Source organism: Erythrolamprus reginae, chromosome 4 (genome assembly GCF_031021105.1).
Source record: "Erythrolamprus reginae isolate rEryReg1 chromosome 4, rEryReg1.hap1, whole genome shotgun sequence".
Lineage (NCBI taxonomy): Eukaryota > Metazoa > Chordata > Lepidosauria > Squamata > Dipsadidae > Erythrolamprus > Erythrolamprus reginae.
The window spans coordinates 84,552,461-84,576,669 of record NC_091953.1 but is presented as its reverse complement, the minus strand read 5'-3'; the positions used below and the strand labels follow the sequence as shown (position 1 = coordinate 84,576,669).

Sequence of the window (24,209 nt, the reverse complement as noted above, 5' to 3'; positions counted from 1 at the left end):
TAACTGGCTGTAACAGACAAAGGGAAGGATAAAAACAGGAAAAAGCCATTTTAATTTGCACTTCAGATCACAGAGAAGGAGAGGAAGGTAGTCCTTTTTTACTTTTTGCATTTTACATTTTTGGAATTCAAGGAGAAAGGGGAGATTTAACTGGCTGTAACAGACAAAGGGAAGGATAAAAACAGGAAAAAGCCATTTTAATTTGCACTTCAGATCACAGAGAAGGAGAGGAAGGTAGTCCTTTTTTACTTTTTGCATTTTACATTTTTGGAATTCAAGGAGAAAGGGGAGATTTAACTGGCTGTAACAGACAAAGGGAAGGATAAAAACAGGAAAAAGCCATTTTAATTTGCACTTCAGATCACAGAGAAGGAGAGGAAGGTAGTGGCCCGCGCGCCATTAGGCGCGCGAATCATATAACTATAAACCAAAATCAGCAAAGTTTGGTAGCAATAGGGGTTGTGGATTTTATTGCTAAGTACTTGTATTTCAATACATTGTTAAGATGACTGGCTTGATGCAGTGTAACACTTGTTTGGCTGTTGTCTTCCGTAGTACCTTGTGGAACTTGGGGTACTGCCCTCTTTGCATTAGGACATCTAGGTTAGATGGCGAGATCTCTAGATTGCAGTCCTTAGTTTGTAGCTTGCAGTCAGAAGTGGAAAGATTGTCCCAGCCACGTGCTGTAATGCAGCCATGTGTCCAGCCTCCACTTCCACAGCGCCTCCCGAGGAGGAGGGCTGTGTGGACAACTGTCGGTTCAGGAAGATTGCGTGCAGTTGAGCAAAAACATAGTAATTTTGGTCTCTCTTTATCGAATTCCTATACTGTTCTTGCGGATTTAAATAGTAAGGATGTTGGAGATATTAGCAAGGCCCCTCAGGCAGAGAATGAGGGGATATTCAAAGGGGAAGTTGTTGTAAATGTCACCAAACCATCAAGTGCAGTTAGTAGAAATATAAAGAGGACACATTTTCTTGTGGGTGATTCGACTGTTAGAGGTGTTGATTTGGGACAGAGTAAGGACGTGGTGAAGGTGCTGAGGTGTCTCCCAGGGGCCACTGCCAGCAGGGACAGGAGGAGGATTACAAACATTGTCAAGGCTGTGAGTAAAGGTAATAACATTGATGTGGTGGTGCATCTTGGCACAAATGATTTGTCCCAGAGAAATGTCAATGTAGTAAAAAGAGATTTTCAATGTCTAAGTGTGGAGCTGGGTAAAATAGCAGATTCAGTGACTTTCTCAGAGGTGTTACCGGTTTGTGGCCAAGAGGATAAAACAACGTGTATCATAGAGTTTAATGTGTGGTTAAGGCAGTGGTGTAAAGCTGAAGGTTTTGGCTATGTAAGTCATGATGTCAGTAGGTGGTCTAATAGGGAGTTGTTTAAGAGGGATGGTTTGCATCCATCATACAGAGGTACCCAGGTACTCGGTGAGGAATTCAGAACTTTTTTGGACAGGCATTTAAACTAGGTAAAGGGGACAGAGATGTAACTGATGTGGGTGATTTCTGTCCCCGACCAATGAGGATAAAGCAGTTTTTGGAAGCTTATGAAAAGGGAGCTGCAAATAAAATAGATGTAGTTGTTGATGATAAGGGGCAAACTAATAATGAAAATAATGTTCTTCGTGTAATGTGCACGAATGCTCGAAGCTTGAGCAACAAGCTCTGTGAATTAATGGCCATAATATCTAGAGATAATTTGGACCTGGTTGCCATAACTGAGACATGGTTTAAGGATTCTAATGAATGGGAAATATCCATACCAGGATATACACTGTATAGGAAGGATAGAATAGAGAGAAGGGGAGGTGGAGTAGCCATTTATGTTAAAGAAACTCTAAAAACAACACTAATTCAAAATACATGTCAAGATCTAGAGACCCTCTGGATTTGCATGCAAAATAAAGACGGTTCTGTCATTAGAATTGGGGTGATCTATAGGCCTCCAGGGCAATCTGACGAATATGACAACAAGATGGTGGATGAAATTACCCAAATGGCAGTAAAGGGAGATATTGTGGTTATGGGTGATTTCAACATGCCTGATGTTGACTGGAATATCCCCAGTGCCCTTACATGCAAAAGTAAGAATATAGTAGAGGCCTTTACAGGAGCAGCTCTGGCACAGCTGGTTAAGACACCAACTAGAGGGGAGAATATTCTAGATTTAGTTTTTACGAATGGGAATTGGGTTTCAGATGTCAAGGTGGGAGAAAATTTAGGTTGCAGTGACCATCTATGTTTGTGGTTTGATGTAAAAACTCATTGTGAGCAATCCTATAATGCAACCAAAGTATTGGATTTCAGAAAAACAAATTTTAATGCAATGGGGGAATATTTAGATAATGAATTAAAGGGGAGGGATAAAATGGCAGGAGCGAGCACCCAGTGGACTGTATTTAAAAAGGCCATCTTAAAAGCCACTGGACTGTATGTAAGACAAATAACTAAAGGTAAAAGGAAGAAGAAACCGCTATGGTTTAGCAATGATGTAAGGACTATAGTCAATGAAAAAAAGGCTGCCTATAGGAGGTATAAAGAGTCTGGAAGTATAGCTGATAGGGAGGTGTATAAAATGAGACAGAAGGAGGCGAAACAGATAATATATGCTGCTAAAGCCTCAAAAGAGGAAGAAATTGCCAAATCTCTAAAGAAGGGGGATAAAACCTTCTTCAGATATATTAGTGATAAGAAGAAGAAAAACTGCGGCATCACGAAGCTTAGTACCGGGAAAAATACATGCATTAATGGGAATAAGGAGATCGCTGACCATTTCAATAGCTACTTCTGTTCAGTTTTCTCAAAAGACACCTTACAAAATAATACTATAGAGGGATATAGCATTGCTTCCAGCTGTACGGATTCAGCTCCAGTGATCTTAGAAGCCGATGTCTTAGAAGAACTTGAACGATTAAAGATAAATAAGGCAATGGGTCCAGATGGTATCCACCCCAGAGTTCTTAAAGAACTCAGATCTGTCATTGCTACCCCCCTGACTGATTTGTTTAACCAATCCTTGTTAACAGGAGATGTTCCTGAGGATTGGAGAATGGCAAGTGTTGTGCCTATCCACAAGAAGGGCAGTAGAGAAGAAGCTGGTAACTACAGGCCAGTTAGCTTGACATCAGTTGTCGTTAAAATGATGGAGACTCTACTGAAAAAGAGGATAAATCAGCACCTAAAAAACAATAACTTATTGGACCCAAATCAGCATGGCTTTACTGAAGGCAAATCATGTCAGACTAATCTCATTGATTTCTTTGACTATGTCACAAAGGTGTTGGATGAAGGTGGTGCCGTGGATATTGCCTACCTGGACTTCAGCAAAGCCTTTGATACGGTTCCACATAAAGAGCTGATAGATAAATTAGTGAAGATTGGACTTAATCCCTGGATAGTTCAGTGGATTTGCAGCTGGCTGAAGCATAGACACCAGAGGGTTGTTGTGAATGGCGAGTATTCTGAGCAGAGTCAGGTTACAAGCGGTGTGCCACAAGGGTCTGTTCTGGGTCCTATTCTTTTTAATATGTTTGTGAGTGACATAGGGGAAGGTCTGGTAGGGAAGGTTTGCCTATTTGCCGATGACTCTAAAGTGTGCAATAGGGTTGATATTCCTGGAGGCGTCGGCAATATGGTAAATGATTTAGCTTTACTAGATAAATGGTCAAAGCAATGGAAACTGCAGTTTAATGTTTCCAAATGTAAAATAATGCACTTGGGGAAAAGGAATCCTCAATCTGACTATTGTATTGGCAGTTCTGTGTTAGCAAATACTTCAAAAGAAAAGGATTTAGGCGTAGTGATTTCTGACAGTCTCAAAATGGGTGAACAGTGCAGTCAGGCAGTAGGGAAAGCAAGTAGGATGCTTGGCTGCATAGCTAGAGGTATAACAAGCAGGAAGAGGGAGATTATGATCCCGCTATATAGAATGCTGGTGAGACCACATTTGGAATACTGTGTTCAGTTCTGGAGACCTCACCTACAAAAAGATATTGACAAAATTGAACGGGTCCAAAGACGGGCTACAAGAATGGTTGAAGGTCTTAAGTATAAAACGTATCAGGAAAGACTTAATGAACTCAATCTGTATAGTCTGGAGGACAGAAGGAAAAGGGGGGACATGATCGAAACATTTAAATATATTAAAGGGTTAAATAAGGTCCAGGAGGGAAGTGTTTTTAATAGGAAAGTGAACACAAGAACAAGGGGACACAATCTGAGGTTAGTTGGGGGAAAGATCAAAAGCAACATGAGAAAATATTATTTTACTGAAAGAGTAGTAGATCCTTGGAACAAACTTTCAGCAGACGTGGTAGATAAATCCACAGTAACTGAATTTAAACATGCCTGGGATAAACATATATCCATCCTAAGATAAAATACAGAAAATAGTATAAGGGCAGACTAGATGGACCATGGGGTCTTTTTCTGCCGTCAGACTTCTATGTTTCTATGTTTCTATAGTAGAATGGGTGGGTTCCGTGCTGCATTCATTTAAGGTCCAGTTAATGTGTGGTAGGTTGAGATCTCCGAGGAAGATAATGGGGTATGGGCAGTTGGTTGCCCACGTTAGTAATGTGGATAATTTGTTTGCATGTTCGATGTCGTAGTCTGGGGCTCTGTAGCAGAGTAAGAAGTGATGTGTCAGTATGGGAAAATATCCCTAGCATTTTCAGCATTACAGCATCTGCATAACAAATAAATTATACAGTAAAATATAATCTGTGTTTGTATTTCCAGGTGGTCCTTCAGAAGGAAAACTTATACCAGGAGACCAGATCATAATGATTAATGATGAGCCAGTAAACACTGCCCCAAGGGAGAGAGTCATTGATCTTGTCAGGTAGTGGTTGCCTTTTTCTTATTTTATTTTAAGTCATTGTCTTTGTTACTTGAATCCAATAGAAAATTGAAAGACGGATTATTACATTGTGGTGGTGTTATTTAGGGCTTTTAGGAATATAGCATTTTAGGAAAGCTAAAAGGCCAAAAATATAATCTGTGTGAACAGAAGCAAGAAATATTGTTATCCACACTTTAAATATGTAATTCTTCTTTTTTCTATAACCACTGGCAGATAGAAATTTTATATAGGTTAGTAGATGATGGATGTTTCTGACAGATGTCCGCTTGAACAAATTACTACTGAGAAATCTGACAGGTGAAACTGAGAACTGGTTATGTAGGCTCCTGTATATGAATTACCTTTGAAAAGACTGTAAGAATAAGGACATCATCATGATAGAGAGTAAATAGAATCATTATGTCCTTGTAGAGTACATGGTTATAAGGAAATGGAAATAATGTTTTGTACATCATGGGATTCTTCATTTCATTATGATTTTCTCACTTCCATCTGAATCTATAATAACTAGAAACATGCAATTTATTAAATAAAAATAAAGTATTCTCAGGAATCAGAATTATTTCCTATACCAAGTTCTTCTTTTGCTACATTAAAATACAGTAGATATTAATTTATATCTTGATCTTTGGTATGGTGAGTCCGGATATGATTGCAGCTTGCTCAAGAAACTCCATTTGCTTTGACTCTTTAATCATAAATTTTCAAGATTAATTCTTCTTATATTTCTCTGGGACCAATTTAGCCAGGCAATTGTAAGTGGATCCTGTAAGTGATGCCAAATTCTAAGGAGAACATTCAGTACTAGTGTAAAGTTTTTATTTCTTAATAATTAAAACAAATCCAATACTTACAGCATGCTAAAGTGTGATAAAAATAATTCACTCTGCCATTATGGCAAATTTACCTTCCCTGTCTGTCTGACTGACTGACTGTTTTTGTCAGTCTGTCTGATCTTTATATGTTCGCACTTAGAAATCAAGTTTATTTATCATGCATAAAATCCATCCTTTTCTAAAGATTTATGTTTCAATTTTGAAATTCCAGAATATTTACGTTTGCTGTGCAAAATCATTAACCTAACAATGAAAGAGAAATATGTTAATTCATTTCTAATTCTTCACGCCATACATATCCATTGAATAAATAATTCATAGCAACTTTTAAAATAATAAGTGAAATAAGTATAAACATTGGTATCTGTTCATTGACCATGTATATGCACAATTTTGCAAAGGAGAAAAGAGTAACTTTTCTCACTATCTCACCTCCACACCCTGGCCTGATTTTTTCTACAATTGCCTTTATAGTTAGTAATTTCTTTGTAAGTGCTAAATTTAGAGTTGTGGATAGCTCTGGGGGAGAATAACTTGCAAGACTCGCAATGAATAAAATTTCATTGTTAAATTACACATTTTTATATTTACAAGTGTATGATATTAGCCTCTGTTTCACTCACAATTGTTAACTGTTCTGAAAAATAAAATCATATATTAAACACTGCAAGTTATATTAGGTTAGCAAATAAATGCAATGTATGGTACATAAATATTAAACATTGGCTAAAGAGCCTCAAAGGTTATTTTTTCTTATCTAAAGCAAAAATGAAGAAAACATACTCAGACCACATGACAGAAATAAAACAAATGGAAACTAAAATGCTAAAGACAATGTTGTCTTTCAGTGTGATATCTGTTTTATTTATTGATTACTGCCATGAAGTTAATGTTGACTCTTAATAACCACATTCTCTTGGTGACCACATTCTTAACAACCCCATATATTGTATCCAATCAAGGAACAATGTGAGGTAATTCCTATAAGAGTGCCAAATTCACAATCTCAATGTTTATCTGAATGATGTGGCAAAGAAACCTATCAAATAAGGAAGCTTCTAAAACTAGATGAATTCAAAAATAAATCTTCTCCTGGATTTAGAGGATAGTACCAACAGTGGAGATAATTCTCTTGGGGCATTGCAGGTACAAGGAATCCCAAGATTAGTCTTGTTGCAAAGATTCCATGGTTTGCCATGATTTCAGTCTTAAAAAAAATAAATTAAGGCCATAGGAACATAGCAGACAAAGCAAAGAGGAAATATTATGCAGGGGGAGCCACCGCCATCACAGCTCTTACACCACCTTCCCTTCCTCTTCTGCTGCTCATCTCAATCAAGTCAGCTGTCATCTCAATCATCAGTAGCAGCAACATCATTGTCTCTCCTCTTCTCATCTGGAAACAATGCTTGAGATGGCTGAGGAAATGAGAGTGATCTTGCATACTGTGATGGTAATGAAAAGGGACAATCACGGGACTGTCCTCCTTTCTCTTTCTCTGACCTGTTATCAACTAGCAGAGCCTGGTAGAGGAAGATATAGAAACATAGAAACATAGAAGTCTGACGGCAGAAAAAGACCCCATGGTCCATCTAGTCTGCCCTTATACTATTTTCTGTATTTTATCTTAGGATGGATATATGTTTATCCCAGGCATGTTTAAATTCAGTTACTGTGGATTTATCTACCACGTCTGCTGGAAGTTTGCTCCAAGGATCTACTACTCTTTCAGTAAAATAATATTTTCTCATGTTGCTTTTGATCTTTCCCCCAACTAACCTCAGATTGTGTCCCCTTGTTCTTGTGTTCACTTTCCTATTAAAAACACTTCCCTCCTGGACCTTATTTAACCCTTTAATATATTTAAATGTTTCAATCATGTCCCCCCTTTTCCTTCTGTCCTCCAGACTATACAGATTGAGTTCATTAAGTCTTTCCTGATACGTTTTATACTTAAGACCTTCCACCATTCTTGTAGCCCGTCTTTGGACCTGTTCAATTTTGTCAATATCTTTTTGTAGGTGAGGTCTCCAGAACTGAACACAGTATTCCAAATGTGGTCTCACCAGCATTCTATATAGCGGGATCATAATCTCCCTCTTCCTGCTTGTTATACCTCTAGCTATGCAGCCAAGCATCCTACTTGCTTTCCCTACTGCCTGACTGCACTGTTCACCCATTTTGAGACTGTCAGAAATCACTACGCCTAAATCCTTTTCTTTTGAAGTATTTGCTAACACAGAACTGCCAATACAATAGTCAGATTGAGGATTCCTTTTCCCCAAGTGCATTATTTTACATTTGGAAACATTAAACTGCAGTTTCCATTGCTTTGACCATTTATCTAGTAAAGCTAAATCATTTACCATATTGCCGACGCCTCCAGGAATATCAACCCTATTGCACACTTTAGAGTCATCGGCAAATAGGCAAACCTTCCCTACCAGACCTTCCCCTATGTCACTCACAAACATATTAAAAAGAATAGGACCCAGAACAGACCCTTGTGGCACACCGCTTGTAACCTGACTCTGCTCAGAATACTCGCCATTCACAACAACCCTCTGGTGTCTATGCTTCAGCCAGCTGCAAATCCACTGAACTATCCAGGGATTAAGTCCAATCTTCACTAATTTATCTATCAGCTCTTTATGTGGAACCGTATCAAAGGCTTTGCTGAAGTCCAGGTAGGCAATATCCACGGCACCACCTTCATCCAACACCTTTGTGACATAGTCAAAGAAATCAATGAGATTAGTCTGACATGATTTGCCTTCAGTAAAGCCATGCTGATTTGGGTCCAATAAGTTATTGTTTTTTAGGTGCTGATTTATCCTCTTTTTCAGTAGAGTCTCCATCATTTTAACGACAACTGATGTCAAGCTAACTGGCCTGTAGTTACCAGCTTCTTCTCTACTGCCCTTCTTGTGGATAGGCACAACACTTGCCATTCTCCAATCCTCAGGAACATCTCCTGTTAACAAGGATTGGTTAAACAAATCAGTCAGGGGGGTAGCAATGACAGATCTGAGTTCTTTAAGAACTCTGGGGTGGATGCCATCTGGACCCATTGCCTTATTTATTTTTAATCGTTCAAGTTCTTCTAAGACATCGGCTTCTAAGATCACTGGAGCTGAATCCGTACAGTTGGAAGCAATGCTATATCCCTCTATAGTATTATTTTGTAAGGTGTCTTTTGAGAAAACTGAACAGAAGTAGCTATTGAAATGGTCAACGATCTCCTTATTCCCATTAATGCATGTATTTTTCCCGGTACTAAGCTTCGTGATGCCGCAGTTTTTTTTCTTCTTATCACTAATATATCTGAAGAAGGTTTTATCTCCCTTCTTTAGAGATTTGGCAATTTCTTCCTCTTTTGAGGCTTTAGCAGCATATATTATCTGTTTCGCCTCCTTCTGTCTCATTTTATACACCTCCCTATCAGCTATACTTCCAGACTCTTTATACCTCCTACAGGCAGCCTTTTTTTCATTGACTATAGTCCTTACATCATTGCTAAACCATAGCGGTTTCTTCTTCCTTTTACCTTTAGTTATTTGTCTTACATACAGTCCAGTGGCTTTTAAGATGGCCTTTTTAAATACAGTCCACTGGGTGCTCGCTCCTGCCATTTTATCCCTCCCCTTTAATTCATTATCTAAATATTCCCCCATTGCATTAAAATTTGTTTTTCTGAAATCCAATACTTTGGTTGCATTATAGGATTGCTCACAATGAGTTTTTACATCAAACCACAAACATAGATGGTCACTGCAACCTAAATTTTCTCCCACCTTGACATCTGAAACCCAATTCCCATTTGTAAAAACTAAATCTAGAATATTCTCCCCTCTAGTTGGTGTCTTAACCAGCTGTGCCAGAGCTGCTCCTGTAAAGGCCTCTACTATATTCTTACTTTTGCATGTAAGGGCACTGGGGATATTCCAGTCAACATCAGGCATGTTGAAATCACCCATAACCACAATATCTCCCTTTACTGCCATTTGGGTAATTTCATCCACCATCTTGTTGTCATATTCCTCAGATTGCCCTGGAGGCCTATAGATCACCCCAATTCTAATGACAGAACCGTCTTTATTTTGCATGCAAATCCAGAGGGTCTCTAGATCTTGACACGTATTTTGAATTAGTGTTGTTTTTAGAGTTTCTTTAACATAAATGGCTACTCCACCTCCCCTTCTCTCTATTCTATCCTTCCTATACAGTGTATATCCTGGTATGGATATTTCCCATTCATTAGAATCCTTAAACCATGTCTCAGTTATGGCAACCAGGTCCAAATTATCTCTAGATATTATGGCCATTAATTCACAGAGCTTGTTGCTCAAGCTTCGAGCATTCGTGCACATTACACGAAGAACATTATTTTCATTATTAGTTTGCCCCTTATCATCAACAACTACATCTATTTTATTTGCAGCTCCCTTTTCATAAGCTTCGAAAAACTGCTTTATCCTCATTGGTCGGGGACAGAAATCACCCACATCAGTTACATCTCTGTCCCCTTTGCCTAGTTTAAATGCCTGTCCAAAAAAGTTCTGAATTCCTCACCGAGTACCTGGGTACCTCTGTATGATGGATGCAAACCATCCCTCTTAAACAACTCCCTATTAGACCACCTACTGACATCATGACTTACATAGCCAAAACCTTCAGCTTTACACCACTGCTTTAACCACACATTAAACTCTATGATACACGTTGTTTTATCCTCTTGGCCACAAACCGGTAACACCTCTGAGAAGGTCACTGAATCTGCTATTTTACCCAGCTCCACACTTAGACATTGAAAATCTCTTTTTACTACATTGACATTTCTCTGGGACAAATCATTTGTGCCAAGATGCACCACCACATCAACGTTATTACCTTTACTCACAGCCTTGACAATGTTTGTAATCCTCCTCCTGTTCCTGCTGGCAGTGGCCCCTGGGAGACACCTCAGCACCTTCACCACGTCCTTACTCTGTCCCAAATCAACACCTCTAACAGTCGAATCACCCACAAGAAAATGTGTCCTCTTTATATTTCTACTAACTGCAGTTGATGGTTTGGTGACATTTACAACAACTTCCCCTTTGAATATCCCCTCATTCTCTGCCTGAGGGGCCTTGCTAATATCTCCAACATCCTTACTATTTAAATCCACAAGAACAGTATAGGAATTCGATAAAGAGAGACCAAAATTACTATGTTTTTGCTCAACTGCACGCAATCTTCCTGAACCGACAGTTGTCCACACAGCCCTCCTCCTCGGGGGGCGCTGTGGAAGTGGAGGCTGGACACATGGCTGCATTACAGCACGTGGCTGGGACAATCTTTCCACTTCTGACTGCAAGCTACAAACTAAGGACTGCAATCTAGAGATCTCGCCATCTAACCTAGATGTCCTAATGCAAAGAGGGCAGTACCCCAAGTTCCACAAGGTACTACGGAAGACAACAGCCAAACAAGTGTTACACTGCACCAAGCCAGTCATCTTAACAATGTATTGAAATACAAGTACTTAGCAATAAAATCCACAACCCCTATTGCTACCAAACTTTGCTGATTTTGGTTTATAGTTATATGATTCGCGCGCCTAATGGCGCGCGGGCCACTACCTTCCTCTCCTTCTCTGTGATCTGAAGTGCAAATTAAAATGGCTTTTTCCTGTTTTTATCCTTCCCTTTGTCTGTTACAGCCAGTTAAATCTCCCCCTTCTCCTTGAATTCCAAAAATGCAAAATGCAAAAAGTAAAAAAGGACTACCTTCCTCTCCTTCTCTGTGATCTGAAGTGCAAATTAAAATGGCTTTTTCCTGTTTTTATCCTTCCCTTTGTCTGTTACAGCCAGTTAAATCTCCCCCTTCTCCTTGAATTCCAAAAATGCAAAATGCAAAAAGTAAAAAAGGACTACCTTCCTCTCCTTCTCTGTGATCTGAAGTGCAAATTAAAATGGCTTTTTCCTGTTTTTATCCTTCCCTTTGTCTGTTACAGCCAGTTAAATCTCCCCCTTCTCCTTGAATTCCAAAAATGCAAAATGCAAAAAGTAAAAAAGGACTACCTTCCTCTCCTTCTCTGTGATCTGAAGTGCAAATTAAAATGGCTTTTTCCTGTTTTTATCCTTCCCTTTGTCTGTTACAGCCAGTTAAATCTCCCCCTTCTCCTTGAATTCCAAAAATGCAAAATGCAAAAAGTAAAAAAGGACTACCTTCCTCTCCTTCTCTGTGATCTGAAGTGCAAATTAAAATGGCTTTTTCCTGTTTTTATCCTTCCCTTTGTCTGTTACAGCCAGTTAAATCTCCCCCTTCTCCTTGAATTCCAAAAATGCAAAATGCAAAAAGTAAAAAAGGACTACCTTCCTCTCCTTCTCTGTGATCTGAAGTGCAAATTAAAATGGCTTTTTCCTGTTTTTATCCTTCCCTTTGTCTGTTACAGCCAGTTAAATCTCCCCCTTCTCCTTGAATTCCAAAAATGCAAAATGCAAAAAGTAAAAAAGGACTACCTTCCTCTCCTTCTCTGTGATCTGAAGTGCAAATTAAAATGGCTTTTTCCTGTTTTTATCCTTCCCTTTGTCTGTTACAGCCAGTTAAATCTCCCCCTTCTCCTTGAATTCCAAAAATGCAAAATGCAAAAAGTAAAAAAGGACTACCTTCCTCTCCTTCTCTGTGATCTGAAGTGCAAATTAAAATGGCTTTTTCCTGTTTTTATCCTTCCCTTTGTCTGTTACAGCCAGTTAAATCTCCCCCTTCTCCTTGAATTCCAAAAATGCAAAATGCAAAAAGTAAAAAAGGACTACCTTCCTCTCCTTCTCTGTGATCTGAAGTGCAAATTAAAATGGCTTTTTCCTGTTTTTATCCTTCCCTTTGTCTGTTACAGCCAGTTAAATCTCCCCCTTCTCCTTGAATTCCAAAAATGCAAAATGCAAAAAGTAAAAAAGGACTACCTTCCTCTCCTTCTCTGTGATCTGAAGTGCAAATTAAAATGGCTTTTTCCTGTTTTTATCCTTCCCTTTGTCTGTTACAGCCAGTTAAATCTCCCCCTTCTCCTTGAATTCCAAAAATGCAAAATGCAAAAAGTAAAAAAGGACTACCTTCCTCTCCTTCTCTGTGATCTGAAGTGCAAATTAAAATGGCTTTTTCCTGTTTTTATCCTTCCCTTTGTCTGTTACAGCCAGTTAAATCTCCCCCTTCTCCTTGAATTCCAAAAATGCAAAATGCAAAAAGTAAAAAAGGACTACCTTCCTCTCCTTCTCTGTGATCTGAAGTGCAAATTAAAATGGCTTTTTCCTGTTTTTATCCTTCCCTTTGTCTGTTACAGCCAGTTAAATCTCCCCCTTCTCCTTGAATTCCAAAAATGCAAAATGCAAAAAGTAAAAAAGGACTACCTTCCTCTCCTTCTCTGTGATCTGAATATAGCTCTTTACTCCTTATGAGACAAGTTAGATTACCATATCACTGGAAAGCTTTATCTAAATGGCTATCTTGGGATTCAGAGAACTCTACTAATGATCATGAGTTATAATAAGAGTATTAATTATTACATTTCAGTCCATAGTCATAGCAGTTTTACAACCTTGTAATCCCAAAGGTGTTTTTTCAAGAGGCAACTGGACTTTCTGGTTTTTCTTTGAAGATAATAATAATAACAGAGTTGGACGGGACCTTGGAGGTCTTCTAGTCTAACCCCCTGCTTAGGCAGGAACCCCTACACTACTTCAAACAAATGGTTATCCAACATCTTCTTAAAAACTCCCTGTAATTGAGCATTCACAATTTCTGGAGGCAAGCTATTCCACCGGTTAACTGTTCTGTCAGGAAATTTCTCTTTAATTCTAAGTTACTTCTCTCCTTGTTTAGTTTCCACCCATTGCTTTTTGTTCTACCCTCAGGTACTTTGGAGAATAGTTGACTCCCTCTTCTATTTCACTTCTCATCTGAGAACCTTTTTCAGCTCTCATTGGGGAACAAAACAGCTGGTCATTTGCATTCTTTTAGCAAGTCATTAAGGTTTATCTGTATCCTCAGGGTCACTAGAGGGTCATCCTGGCTACAGCACATCATACGAGCCATTTATGAGCTCCATCCTGCTCTGCGCTCCCCAGGCCCACTAGTAGAACCAGGTCTTCAATGCTTTCTGGAAGAGTGTTAGAGTGGGGACCATTCTAATCTCTGGGGGAATGATGCTCCAGAGAGAGTGAGCCACCACAGAGAAGGTCCTTCTTCTGGATCCCACCAGGTGTATCTTCCTACGACAGTGATGATGAACTTATGGCACGGTTGCCACAGGTGCACATGGAGCCATATCTACTAGCATGTGAGCTGTTGCCCTAGTTCAACTCCAACATGCATGTGTGTGCCAGCCAGCTGATTTTTGTTTCGCACAGAGGCTCTGGGAGGGCGTTTTTGGCTTCCAGAGAGCCTCCAGGGGGTGAAGGAGGTTGTTTTTACCCTCTCCCGGCTACAGGGAAGCCTTTGGAATCTGGTGAGGGCAAAACACAAGCCTACTGGGCCCACCAGATGTTGGGAAACAGCTGTTTTCAGCCTCCAGAAGGCCTCGGGACTGGGGAAAGCTGTTTTTGTACTCCCTAGGTATTGTATTATGGGTTCTTTTGGCACCCGAGGAAAAACAGGTTAGTCATCCCTGGCCTAGGGGATGTGACCCGCAACATTTCTTGCCTCCCTGCTCTGGTGGGCTGGGTAGATGTTGCCAGCAATCTGGTCCCAAGCCATGAAGGGCTTTAAAGGTGACAACCAGCATCTTGAATTGCACCCGGAAGCAAATTGGCAACCAAAGCATTTCCTGAAGGAGACATGATACATGTGGGCCACTGCATTTTGCACCAACTGGAGCTTCCGGATGTTCTTCAAGGGCAGCTCCATGTAGAGCATGTTGCATTAGGATGTTCCTTTTTCTAAATAATAATTTTATTAAATTTATCAAAGTATAAAATACGAATGATAATGTCCCAAAGGTGCTTTTTTCCCCCTCAAGAGACAGCTCGACTATCTTTTTTTTCTTTGAAGGCGTTTTCCTTCTCATCCAAGAAGCAGAGCTGAAGAAACTTCTTGGATGAGAAGCAAAACAACTTCAAAGAAAAAGCAGAAAGTCCAACTGCCTCTTGGGGGGAAGGGGGGGGGGAAAGCACCTTTGGAACAACCATGACCTGGATGGCTGAGAATTTCCATATGCAAATGGAAATGTTCTTTTTCGCCCTGGGATCCTCCCCAATTCTTCACAGCATTTAGTCTTTCTTTTTAAAAGAAATATGCTAGGAACAACCTTCACTCTACATGCAATATTTCCATGGGCAGAAAAGTTTTTTATTCTGAAAAGTTTAACTTTGTGGCCCTCCAGCTATTATTTTATTATTTTCAGTCTGAAAGACTGTTCTTAATAGCAAATAGTAGTAATAACAGTAGTAAATTTAGATAGTTTGACTTTGGTTTAATACAAATTATGAAGAGAACACATCTGGTTAATGTTCTGTCTGGGTTTTCCCAGACCTCAACACCAACTGAAAAAACATCCAGACACTCTGGTAAAAGCCAAAAGTATTTTATAGCTGGAAAAAATAAGCACAAAGGAAAACCTGTCTTCACAACAGACAGGCTATAATACGTTACAGCAGGGTCCTGATGTCCAGTCAATACCATAAGCTTCTTGCTGGCACCCCCCCCCAAGGTTTCAATAGTCCAAGGCACAAACCAGGATTGTAAGCCACCAAAGTTCACAGACAGGTCTCACGAATCTCCAAGATAAAACTCCACAAGCCAGGAAGGGTGGGTCCGCCTTTTATCCTTTCCCAAGAGCACCACACCCAAACCCAGCTGTGACCCCTAATGCTGGAAATACCTAGCCAATTGAGTCCGTCTCTGATTAGCTCTCCTTTGTCGCATATCTATGATGTCTTGAGCATTTTCCCCTAAGGAATCCAGGCTGCTTGCTGGGGAGAGCTCCCCCTGGTGGGACTCTGGCTGTCCTTCTTCTCCAGCCTGGGATTCCTCTTCCTCGTCAGTCTGCACCTCCTGTTCCTCAGCCTCTCCCTCTGAGCTGGAAACCGACAGAAGGTCAGCCATTCCCGGAGGGGTCCCAGACTGAACCACAACAGGTTAATAGACTTCTTTCAGGAAAATGGCTACTTTAAACAATTTGAAGATAATTATTGGAAGACTACAAAATACAGTATAATTATTGTAAAATAATGAACTTCAATTCATTCCCATCTTTTATTTTACTAGGCCCCTGCAGTGCTTACTGGGATTAATTAGAATATCAATCACTTTTTGAAGTCAGTTACTTTAGTAGCATTATAGTATAATTTGCAATAATATAAAGATTCGTTATTTGTAAATTTTAATAATGCTTTTCTCCTCATGCTGAATATATTCAGGCAAAGAACATAACTTGAGAGTAATTCTTCAAAAATAAAAAAAATGGTTATATAAATATTTGTAAAATAGATTTTTTTTACAGTAAAAGAAAAAGAAGGGGGGGAAAGCCCAAGGCTAATTTTAATTTTATTATTAAAATACAGGAAAAATGTGGAAAACATGCAATGCAAACATATGAGGTCTATTTAAAGAGTTGGCTCTATTGTTTGGGAGTAACAGCTGCTGATCATTTTAGTGCTGCACATTTGGATATCTAAGAATTAATCATGCTATCTTTTGGAATTGGTGCCTGTACAACATGAGCTTTGTGATCCCTACACACCAGAGTAGTATTATTTCAAGCTGTCTCTGTCAATTATGCACACAAGTTGAGTTTGAACTGCAAAGTTTATGCAACCAAGAATCAGATTGAAATGATTTCTCCATTCCATTTAATAATTCCATTTAAATTATATAAAACAGTTTTAACCTGATCCAGTTAAATTATAAATGTGCTTTCTGTCAAAATGGGTCAGTTTTGGAAAGGTTGTAATTTGCATACAAAGATTTTAGCGTTAAGCAAAAAACTGTAGATACGTTTAGTGAGGCACTAAACACTAAACTGGTTTATGATACTTTTCTACTGAGATTCAAATCATTTTTCTGTCAAAATTCTAAGGCTTGTACATTTGTTCTTTCTTTCTTTCTTCTCTTTTTTCTTTTACTTTCTTTCATCTCTCACTATAGATATAGCTATACACATATAGATTAGATAGATAGATAGATAGATAGATAGATAGATAGATAGATAGATAAGTAGGTAGGTAGGTAGGTAGGTAGGTAGGAGGAAGGGAGAGAGATCCATATACCAAAATATTATCAGATGATTGGTCAAGATCTGTACTAATTGAAGTCCCTGCAATGTCTCCAATGAAAAACCCATTAGGAATGTACACAATGTACACATACTTTCAATTATCTGTCATTGTTTTTATTTAAAAGATTTATGTTTTTAAAAAACTATACACACTTCTTATGAAATTTCTTATTATTAAATAATCAAGAGTCTGTAACAAAACATATAATAAAAATATGTCACTAAAAAGAAGCCAGAGGCACTGCAAGAACAAATTAGTTGGGGAGATCAGCATGTTCAGCAATTGTAGTTACTGACCTATTCTTTACTTTTAGTTGTCAGTGAAAAGTAGATACACTGTACCTACACAAAGTCCCTAAAGATTCAGATTTTTTTGCAGAAGGTAATTCTGAAAAAAATGTAGGATTTACATGTTTCTTTATGTTTCATTCCTACATGGAAAAACTGGCCCATGCACACAAATCTATTTCAAATGGTACTTTGTCAAGTATTTGTCAGGGCCTGATGTAGTTTTTCCTGGAAGAAAGTAAATATTAGATCTGCAGGGCTATTGATTATCCAACATGTTTAAGATGTTTAGTAACTTATTTGGGGCAGACATTAATTCATTCCATTAGTAGCAAATAGGAAAAGGGGAATTATATTTATCTGATTAGTGTTTGCTAATACAAGAATGGTGGATTAGAAGAAATGGAGGAGCTGTAAGTCTAATTCTTTTTTTACTGAGAACACCAAAATTTGGGTCAGCACAGGAAAGATGCAGATATCTGCTTCTGCCTTCTAGAATTAACTCACAACTTCTAAGCTCTGATGCTGTAAGATTTCTGAGCTTAGGAACAATTTCACAGGACAGGTGTAGGGTGGGCAAAACATTAATTTATCATATTCATTTCTGGCAGTTCTCCAATTTAATTTCATGCTGCATGCCTGATAGCTTCCTTCCACTCTTCATTCCATCTTATACTTTCTGTTGTTGCTTGCTTCAGTTTTTCTCACACATTCACATTTCCCTATTTCAATCTAATTGTCTATTTTGGATTAGTGGTGATGAATCTGAAGCAGAGGTGGAGAAATACAGACTCTTTATGACTTGTGGAGCCATGCTGGCTCAGAAATTTTAGAAGTTGAAGTCCACAAGTCATAAAAAAGCCAGAGTTTTTAATCCATAATCTAAAGGTGGGTTTTAGATGCAAATGACATGCTTACAGTAGGTAAATGAATAATAAGTCTCCTTATTTTCATTATGAACCAAGTTCCCACAAAAAGCTATTTACTTTTTATTGTTAATTCTAAAATATTTAATGTAAAAATCAATATTCCAAAATTAACTGGACCTTTAATCCATTTGTAGCTCTCTTAAATCAAAATCCTATTTAGCTTTTGCTGTTCATTTCAAATCCTTTAAGTTCCTAAGTTTGTAATTGATTGTTTTTTATTCAGAGTTGAAGTTATTCACCAAACAGATTTTCATACTTGTCATTTTGAAGAATTCTAATAGTTTTTAAAAGGCTAATAGTCAATTTCTCTAGTGATTAGAAAATTGGCTTTGCAAACCTAATGTCCTTTACTAGATTTCACTACATTTGAGAGCAAAATGGCTAATCCCTTCACCTCCTAGCATTTAAATCCATGGAAGACCTCTCTGTAGCCTCCTTGTAAGGAGCAGCCATCTGGAATACAAGTAGGTAATCTCCCATCTTCTTATCTAGAGACGTTTCTGAAGAACAGGTCTAGTCACCACCAGTACTTTGGTCTTCACCATGGTTATCGGCTCTGCTTTCATTAGACAGTCTTCAGTTCATCACACTTCCTCCAGAGGTCAATAAATAAAATTTCATAATGATGGTGGTGCAAATATACTCATAGTCTCTTCTATTTTCTCACAAACACCTTAAAAAGTCTACATTTCAATCATTAGCATAATTTTATTTTACATTAATTGTGTCTATGATTTTCAGAATCCATTAAAACTTTTATTTCCTTGGACAGTACTCAATGTTTTGATAACTATTAAATGGCTTTAGACTGTATTAAATAATCAATATAAAAGTGTTTTTGATTGTAAAATACACAGAAGAAAATGTAAACCAAGATCCAGACATTTTTATTCCTTGCTGGAGAACTATTATACTTAGTATATTTCCTTCAACTCAAAAACTGATCATTTAATGGCCAGAATTATCTAGTCCATGATGTGCACAAAATGCATATTTCTGATGGTCTTAGAAACACCACTCCTCTATCCGTTTCCAGGCAGGTTCACTGATATGCAAATAGACTACTGCAAAAAAAATAAATAATAATCTGGACAATGGGAACTTCTGAGCATGCTCAGAAGCCAAATTTCTGGCACTGCACATGCATCACCAGCTTATTTTCACCTTTTTTTTTTGCAATTTTTTAAAAAAATATTTCGGCACTGCACATGCGTTCATATCTGACAAGGCCACACAGCACAGGAAAAAGTGAACCAGCAGCAAGATAAGTTAGAACCCGCCCCTTAGATTCCAAATAATTTTATTATTTTATGGTTGGGGGTTACCACAATATGAGGAAATGTAATTAAAGGGTCACGGCATTAGGAAGGTTGAGAACCATTGTAGCAGATTGTTTGAAGTAAGAAGGAGCATATCACAGCTCTAGTGATTAATTGATGATGGGGACCAATTGGTCAGCACAGACTTTTAAGCAAGAAGGAATTAACTTGTCTGGGCCTAGAGCTTTTCCTGGCTTTTGTCTATGAAATAGGTCTTGCACTTCGTTTCCTGTGATCACTAGGGTTGTGAACCCAATGGTATGGGGTCAGTTGTAGGAGGCTTGGCTGTTGTTGGTGTGTCTGAGATGGGGTTTGTGGAAATAGGTGGCTGTGGTTTCCTTTCAAATCTACAGTAAAACACATTCAAGTAATCTGCCAGTTGTTGGTTTCCTTTAGCCTGGGAAGGAGGTTGGCCATAACCAGTGATATTTTTAAGAGTTTTCCACATGTTTGCTGGTTCATTTGTTGAGAACTGATTCTTTAGCTTTTCAGAGAAGCTTCTTTTTTCTGCTCTAACCTCCCTTGTTAGTACATTTTTGGCCCGATTATACAGCATTCTACCTTTTCTATAGGCTTCCTCTTTGGAACAATGTAGCTGCTTATGCTTAGCTGTTATTAATTGATCGTAAAATAAAAACCAATTTAAAGGTGAGTGTGGTTTGTTTAGAAAACTAGTGAGTTATTAATTAAAGACATCTCAATCTTATTCTGAGTCCAGATATCACAGTAAGATGCAGTTCAGTTAAAAATACCCTACAATTCAAATTTTCAGTTTCCTCTTTATAGATGTGGTAGAGGAAGGTAATAACTACATATTCCTGAGATTTCCCTAGGCTTGTTCATATAATGCAAATTCAATTGTGTCTGATTTGAACATGTCAAATAAATCAAATGCTGTTGTTGGTTAGCTTTTTTATGGCTTCTGTATAACACAGGACCAATATAATTTTGGAGAATGTCTCCTCTATTTTTTAATCATAGTTTAAATTTTAATATACATACCTAGCTTAATCTCTAGGGTAAAATAGGTAAGAATTAGAAAGTTCAAACAATCACAGATGGATTATGGTTTATAAACTGACTATGAAAGCATCAGCTGACAGTATATTAGCATCTGGAGCTCCAGATGTTAGTAGCTTATATGATGCTTACAATAAAGCTGTACATTACAACTCTTCATTTGGACTTAATTCAGTAGAATATTAATTCTGCTATTTTTAGTATTGATCATTTATATTTTTAATTCTGAACCAATATATTAATTCTACATAAATCTTTGTGATTTCCCATATAGGCACATCCTACCTAAAGCTAGGGCTAGTCCATATATTTCTATCAATGCAACAATAACTCTGAATTACACTTGGAAGCTAATTGGCAGCCAACTCCATTATGAAAATACTTGGTTTCCAAATCCATAGCCATCCCATCTTCCTGCAACTTGATCTAAGCGTGCTTTTTACTAAAAGCCACTAAGCACCAAGACAGGACCTAAATTACATCTCCTGCCTGGGCAGAATGGTCATTTATAACTTGACATCATCTCCATATTAATCATTTCTCTTATGTAGATGAGACCCAGGACCAAACCCAAGCCTTTACTTCTGACCATTACCACTTTCTGCAAGCAATGACCACTCCATTCAAGAATGAAGAGAACTGCTGCAGCATAATGCCCCCATTCCTAATCCTTGCCTGCCAAGAAGGCATGATAAATATGAAGGCATCTGAAATATTTAGTACCAGGAAGAATCATTCTTGTATAGATGACCTTGGTGAAACCTGGATATAAAACTTCATATCCATGTTTCACCAAGATCATCTACAAGAGTGACAAACATAGTTTCCATCCATAGTCAGATCTGAATTCTGATTGAAATGATTCCAGCTAATCCGCTTTCTCCTTAACTGTAATCCCAGGAGCAGCAACCTTCTCTAAAAAGAGAACATGTGATAACAGATAGAAAATTATTCAGAACAGCCAAAATGAAGGAGGCTCTTTGATAATTAAGCATGCTCTCACTTCTTTAAAGGTATCATCATTAACAATTATCTATACTCTGCTATCTGTCACATCCTTAAAGGCAAATAATTACAATTTACAGGTGATATAGCTAGGAATGTCTAATTCCTTAGGAAACCATAGGCTCAAACTGACTCAAAATAACCTTGCAAGATAAAGGCTCTGAGATCCACATGAGAGGTCCCTAGTTAATGGTATTTCATACAATACATGGGATGCCTTATGTAAATTCATGGAAGCCAATTAAGGATGAAGGCAATATTAACATCATCAGCATTACTATCATTCTGACTAACAAATTATTACCCTGTTTTAAAGGGGGGGGGGTGTCAATGAAATATGTGTTTTTAAAACTCTTGCGCTGTAATAAACATACCATTGTGAAATAGCAATTTTCTCATGTAAAAATAAAACAATGTTATCTCAAGAACATGAAATACAAATAATCATTCTCATCTCTTTTATTTATAGGAGCTGCAAAGAATCAATCCTCCTTACTGTTATTCAGCCTTACCCTGTAAGTAGCAATATTTTTTTTAAAGTTTCCAAGCAACTTTTATTGCTTTTCCTTATCTGCATAATAAAGAGTACAAGTGAAATATGAGCTGTATTTTGTATGATAAATCAAATGACAATATACTATACTAAAACAAAAGTGGAATAGTATATTAGTAATTGAATTTTTTTCCCAACATACATGAACAAGTTGGAAAAATTAAAGAGAAAGGGGCTGAATATTGTTCATTTTCTTTAAATTGTCAAAATTATAAACCAGTCTTTCCCCTTTTTGTTTCAGTTATTATATATGTTACATGATGCGATGTGACATTATGTTACGTTACATTATGTTATGTTATTGTATTCATATACAGTGATACCTTGTCTTACAAACTTAATTGGTTCTGGGATGAGGTTCTTAAGGTGAAAAGTTTGTAAGATGAAACAATGTTTCCCATAGGAATCAATGGAAAAGTGATTAATGCGTGCAAGGCCAAAATTCACCCCTTTTGCCAGCCGAAGCGCCCGTTTTTGTGTTGCTGGGATTTCCCTGAGGCTCCCCTCCATGGAAAACCCCACCTCCAGAATTCCGTTGCCAGCGAAGCACCCGTTTTTGCACTGCTGGGATTCCCCTGCAGCATCACAAAAACATGGAAGTCCGGAGGTGGGATTTCCCATGGAGGGGAGCCTCAGGGGAATCCCAGCAGCGCAAAAACGGCTGCTTCACTGGCAACGGAAGTCTGGAGGTGGGGCATCCCAGCAGCGGCGGTGGGTTTGTAAGGTGAAAATAGTTTGTAAGAAGAGGCAAAAAAATCTTAAACCCTGGGTTTGTATCTCGAAAAGTTTGTATAATGAGGTGTTTGTAAGACGAGGTATCACTGTATATATGAGGCTGAAATGCTGCCATCCTAGTCTCCCTTAATTTTAAAAAATTCAGCAAAAACATGTGATATATACACACACACACACACACACACATATACATACACACATACATATACATATATACAGTGGTACCTCTACTTAAGAACGCCTCTACTTAAGAACACCCCTACGGGTGTTTGTGCAGAATTTTACTAATTCTACTAATGACAATGGCACCACCATCCTTCCTTACATCAAAGGCACCACGGATAAAATTAGTAAAATTCTGCACAAACATAACATCAAAACTTCATTTTGCACTAACCAAAAAATATCTAATATCCTAAGGAGCCCCAAAGATAAAATCCAATTGGAATACCAAGGAATCTATGAAATCCCTTGCAAAACATGTGCAGCCACATACATTGGACAAACTAACCGAAGAGTGAGCCAACGCATAGCAGAACATGTGAATGCAGTCAAAAAAGAAGAAAAGACCTCCTCCCTTGTCCAGCACATTAAAAAAACAGGGCACGAAATTGACTTTGAAAAAACTAAATTACTCCACAAAACAGAGAATTTATATAGAAGAATTTCTCTAGAAGCTATAGAAATTGAGAGGAGACCCCTTTGCATAAATAAAAGAGATGACACCTCCCGCCTACCAGAAATTTGGAAACCAGCCTTAAACAAAAAAAAACACTTCATAATAATCAGCATGTCAATCCTTCTAATAATTATGATTTTAGAATTTTATATTTGGAAATCAGCCTTAAACAAAACACTTCATAAAAATCTCCATGTCATTCCTTCTAATAATTATGATTACACCAACCAATCAGATCACTGAAACATAATCACCCAATCTATTTGCTACATTCAAAACAAATCTCCACCCCCACACTATATACTAGGAAGAAATGACAGTTGCTAACATTCCATTTTACAACAACACAAAGATTGGAACTTCAGCCTGATGATGGTGAATGTGATATATATATATATATATATATATATATATATATATATATATATATATATATATATATATATATATGAAAATCATCATTTACATCTACATGTATATACACAGATATATATATATATATATATATATATCTTTATTATATTCTTTTTAGTTGATTTTAAAATATAATTTTTTTAGAGCAATAGGATATTTATTCCTTCTAAGCTAGCTCCAGGAGACTAAAATCCTAGCTAAACAATTAATAAGAAATACTGCAAAGCAAAAGTGACATGGCAATTAGTGGTAGGAACTGCAGACATGTGGTCCACAACTTCAAAACATAGAAACATAGAAGATTGACGGCA

The 24,209-nt window shown here is 37.8% G+C and overlaps 1 protein-coding gene across 6 annotated transcripts in view; it reads left to right on the top strand.

The window, feature by feature from the left end:
- The window catches only part of FRMPD4 (FERM and PDZ domain containing 4), a 295,945-nt gene that overhangs the window by 230,438 nt on the left and 41,298 nt on the right, over positions 1 to 24,209 (top strand). For all 6 annotated transcript variants that reach the window (XM_070750807.1, XM_070750808.1, XM_070750811.1 and 3 more), the window contains 2 exons: positions 4,746 to 4,848; positions 21,987 to 22,032. In XM_070750807.1, coding sequence (XP_070606908.1) covers positions 4,746 to 4,848; positions 21,987 to 22,032 — 149 coding nt within the window. The remainder of the gene's footprint in view (positions 1 to 4,745; positions 4,849 to 21,986; positions 22,033 to 24,209) is intronic.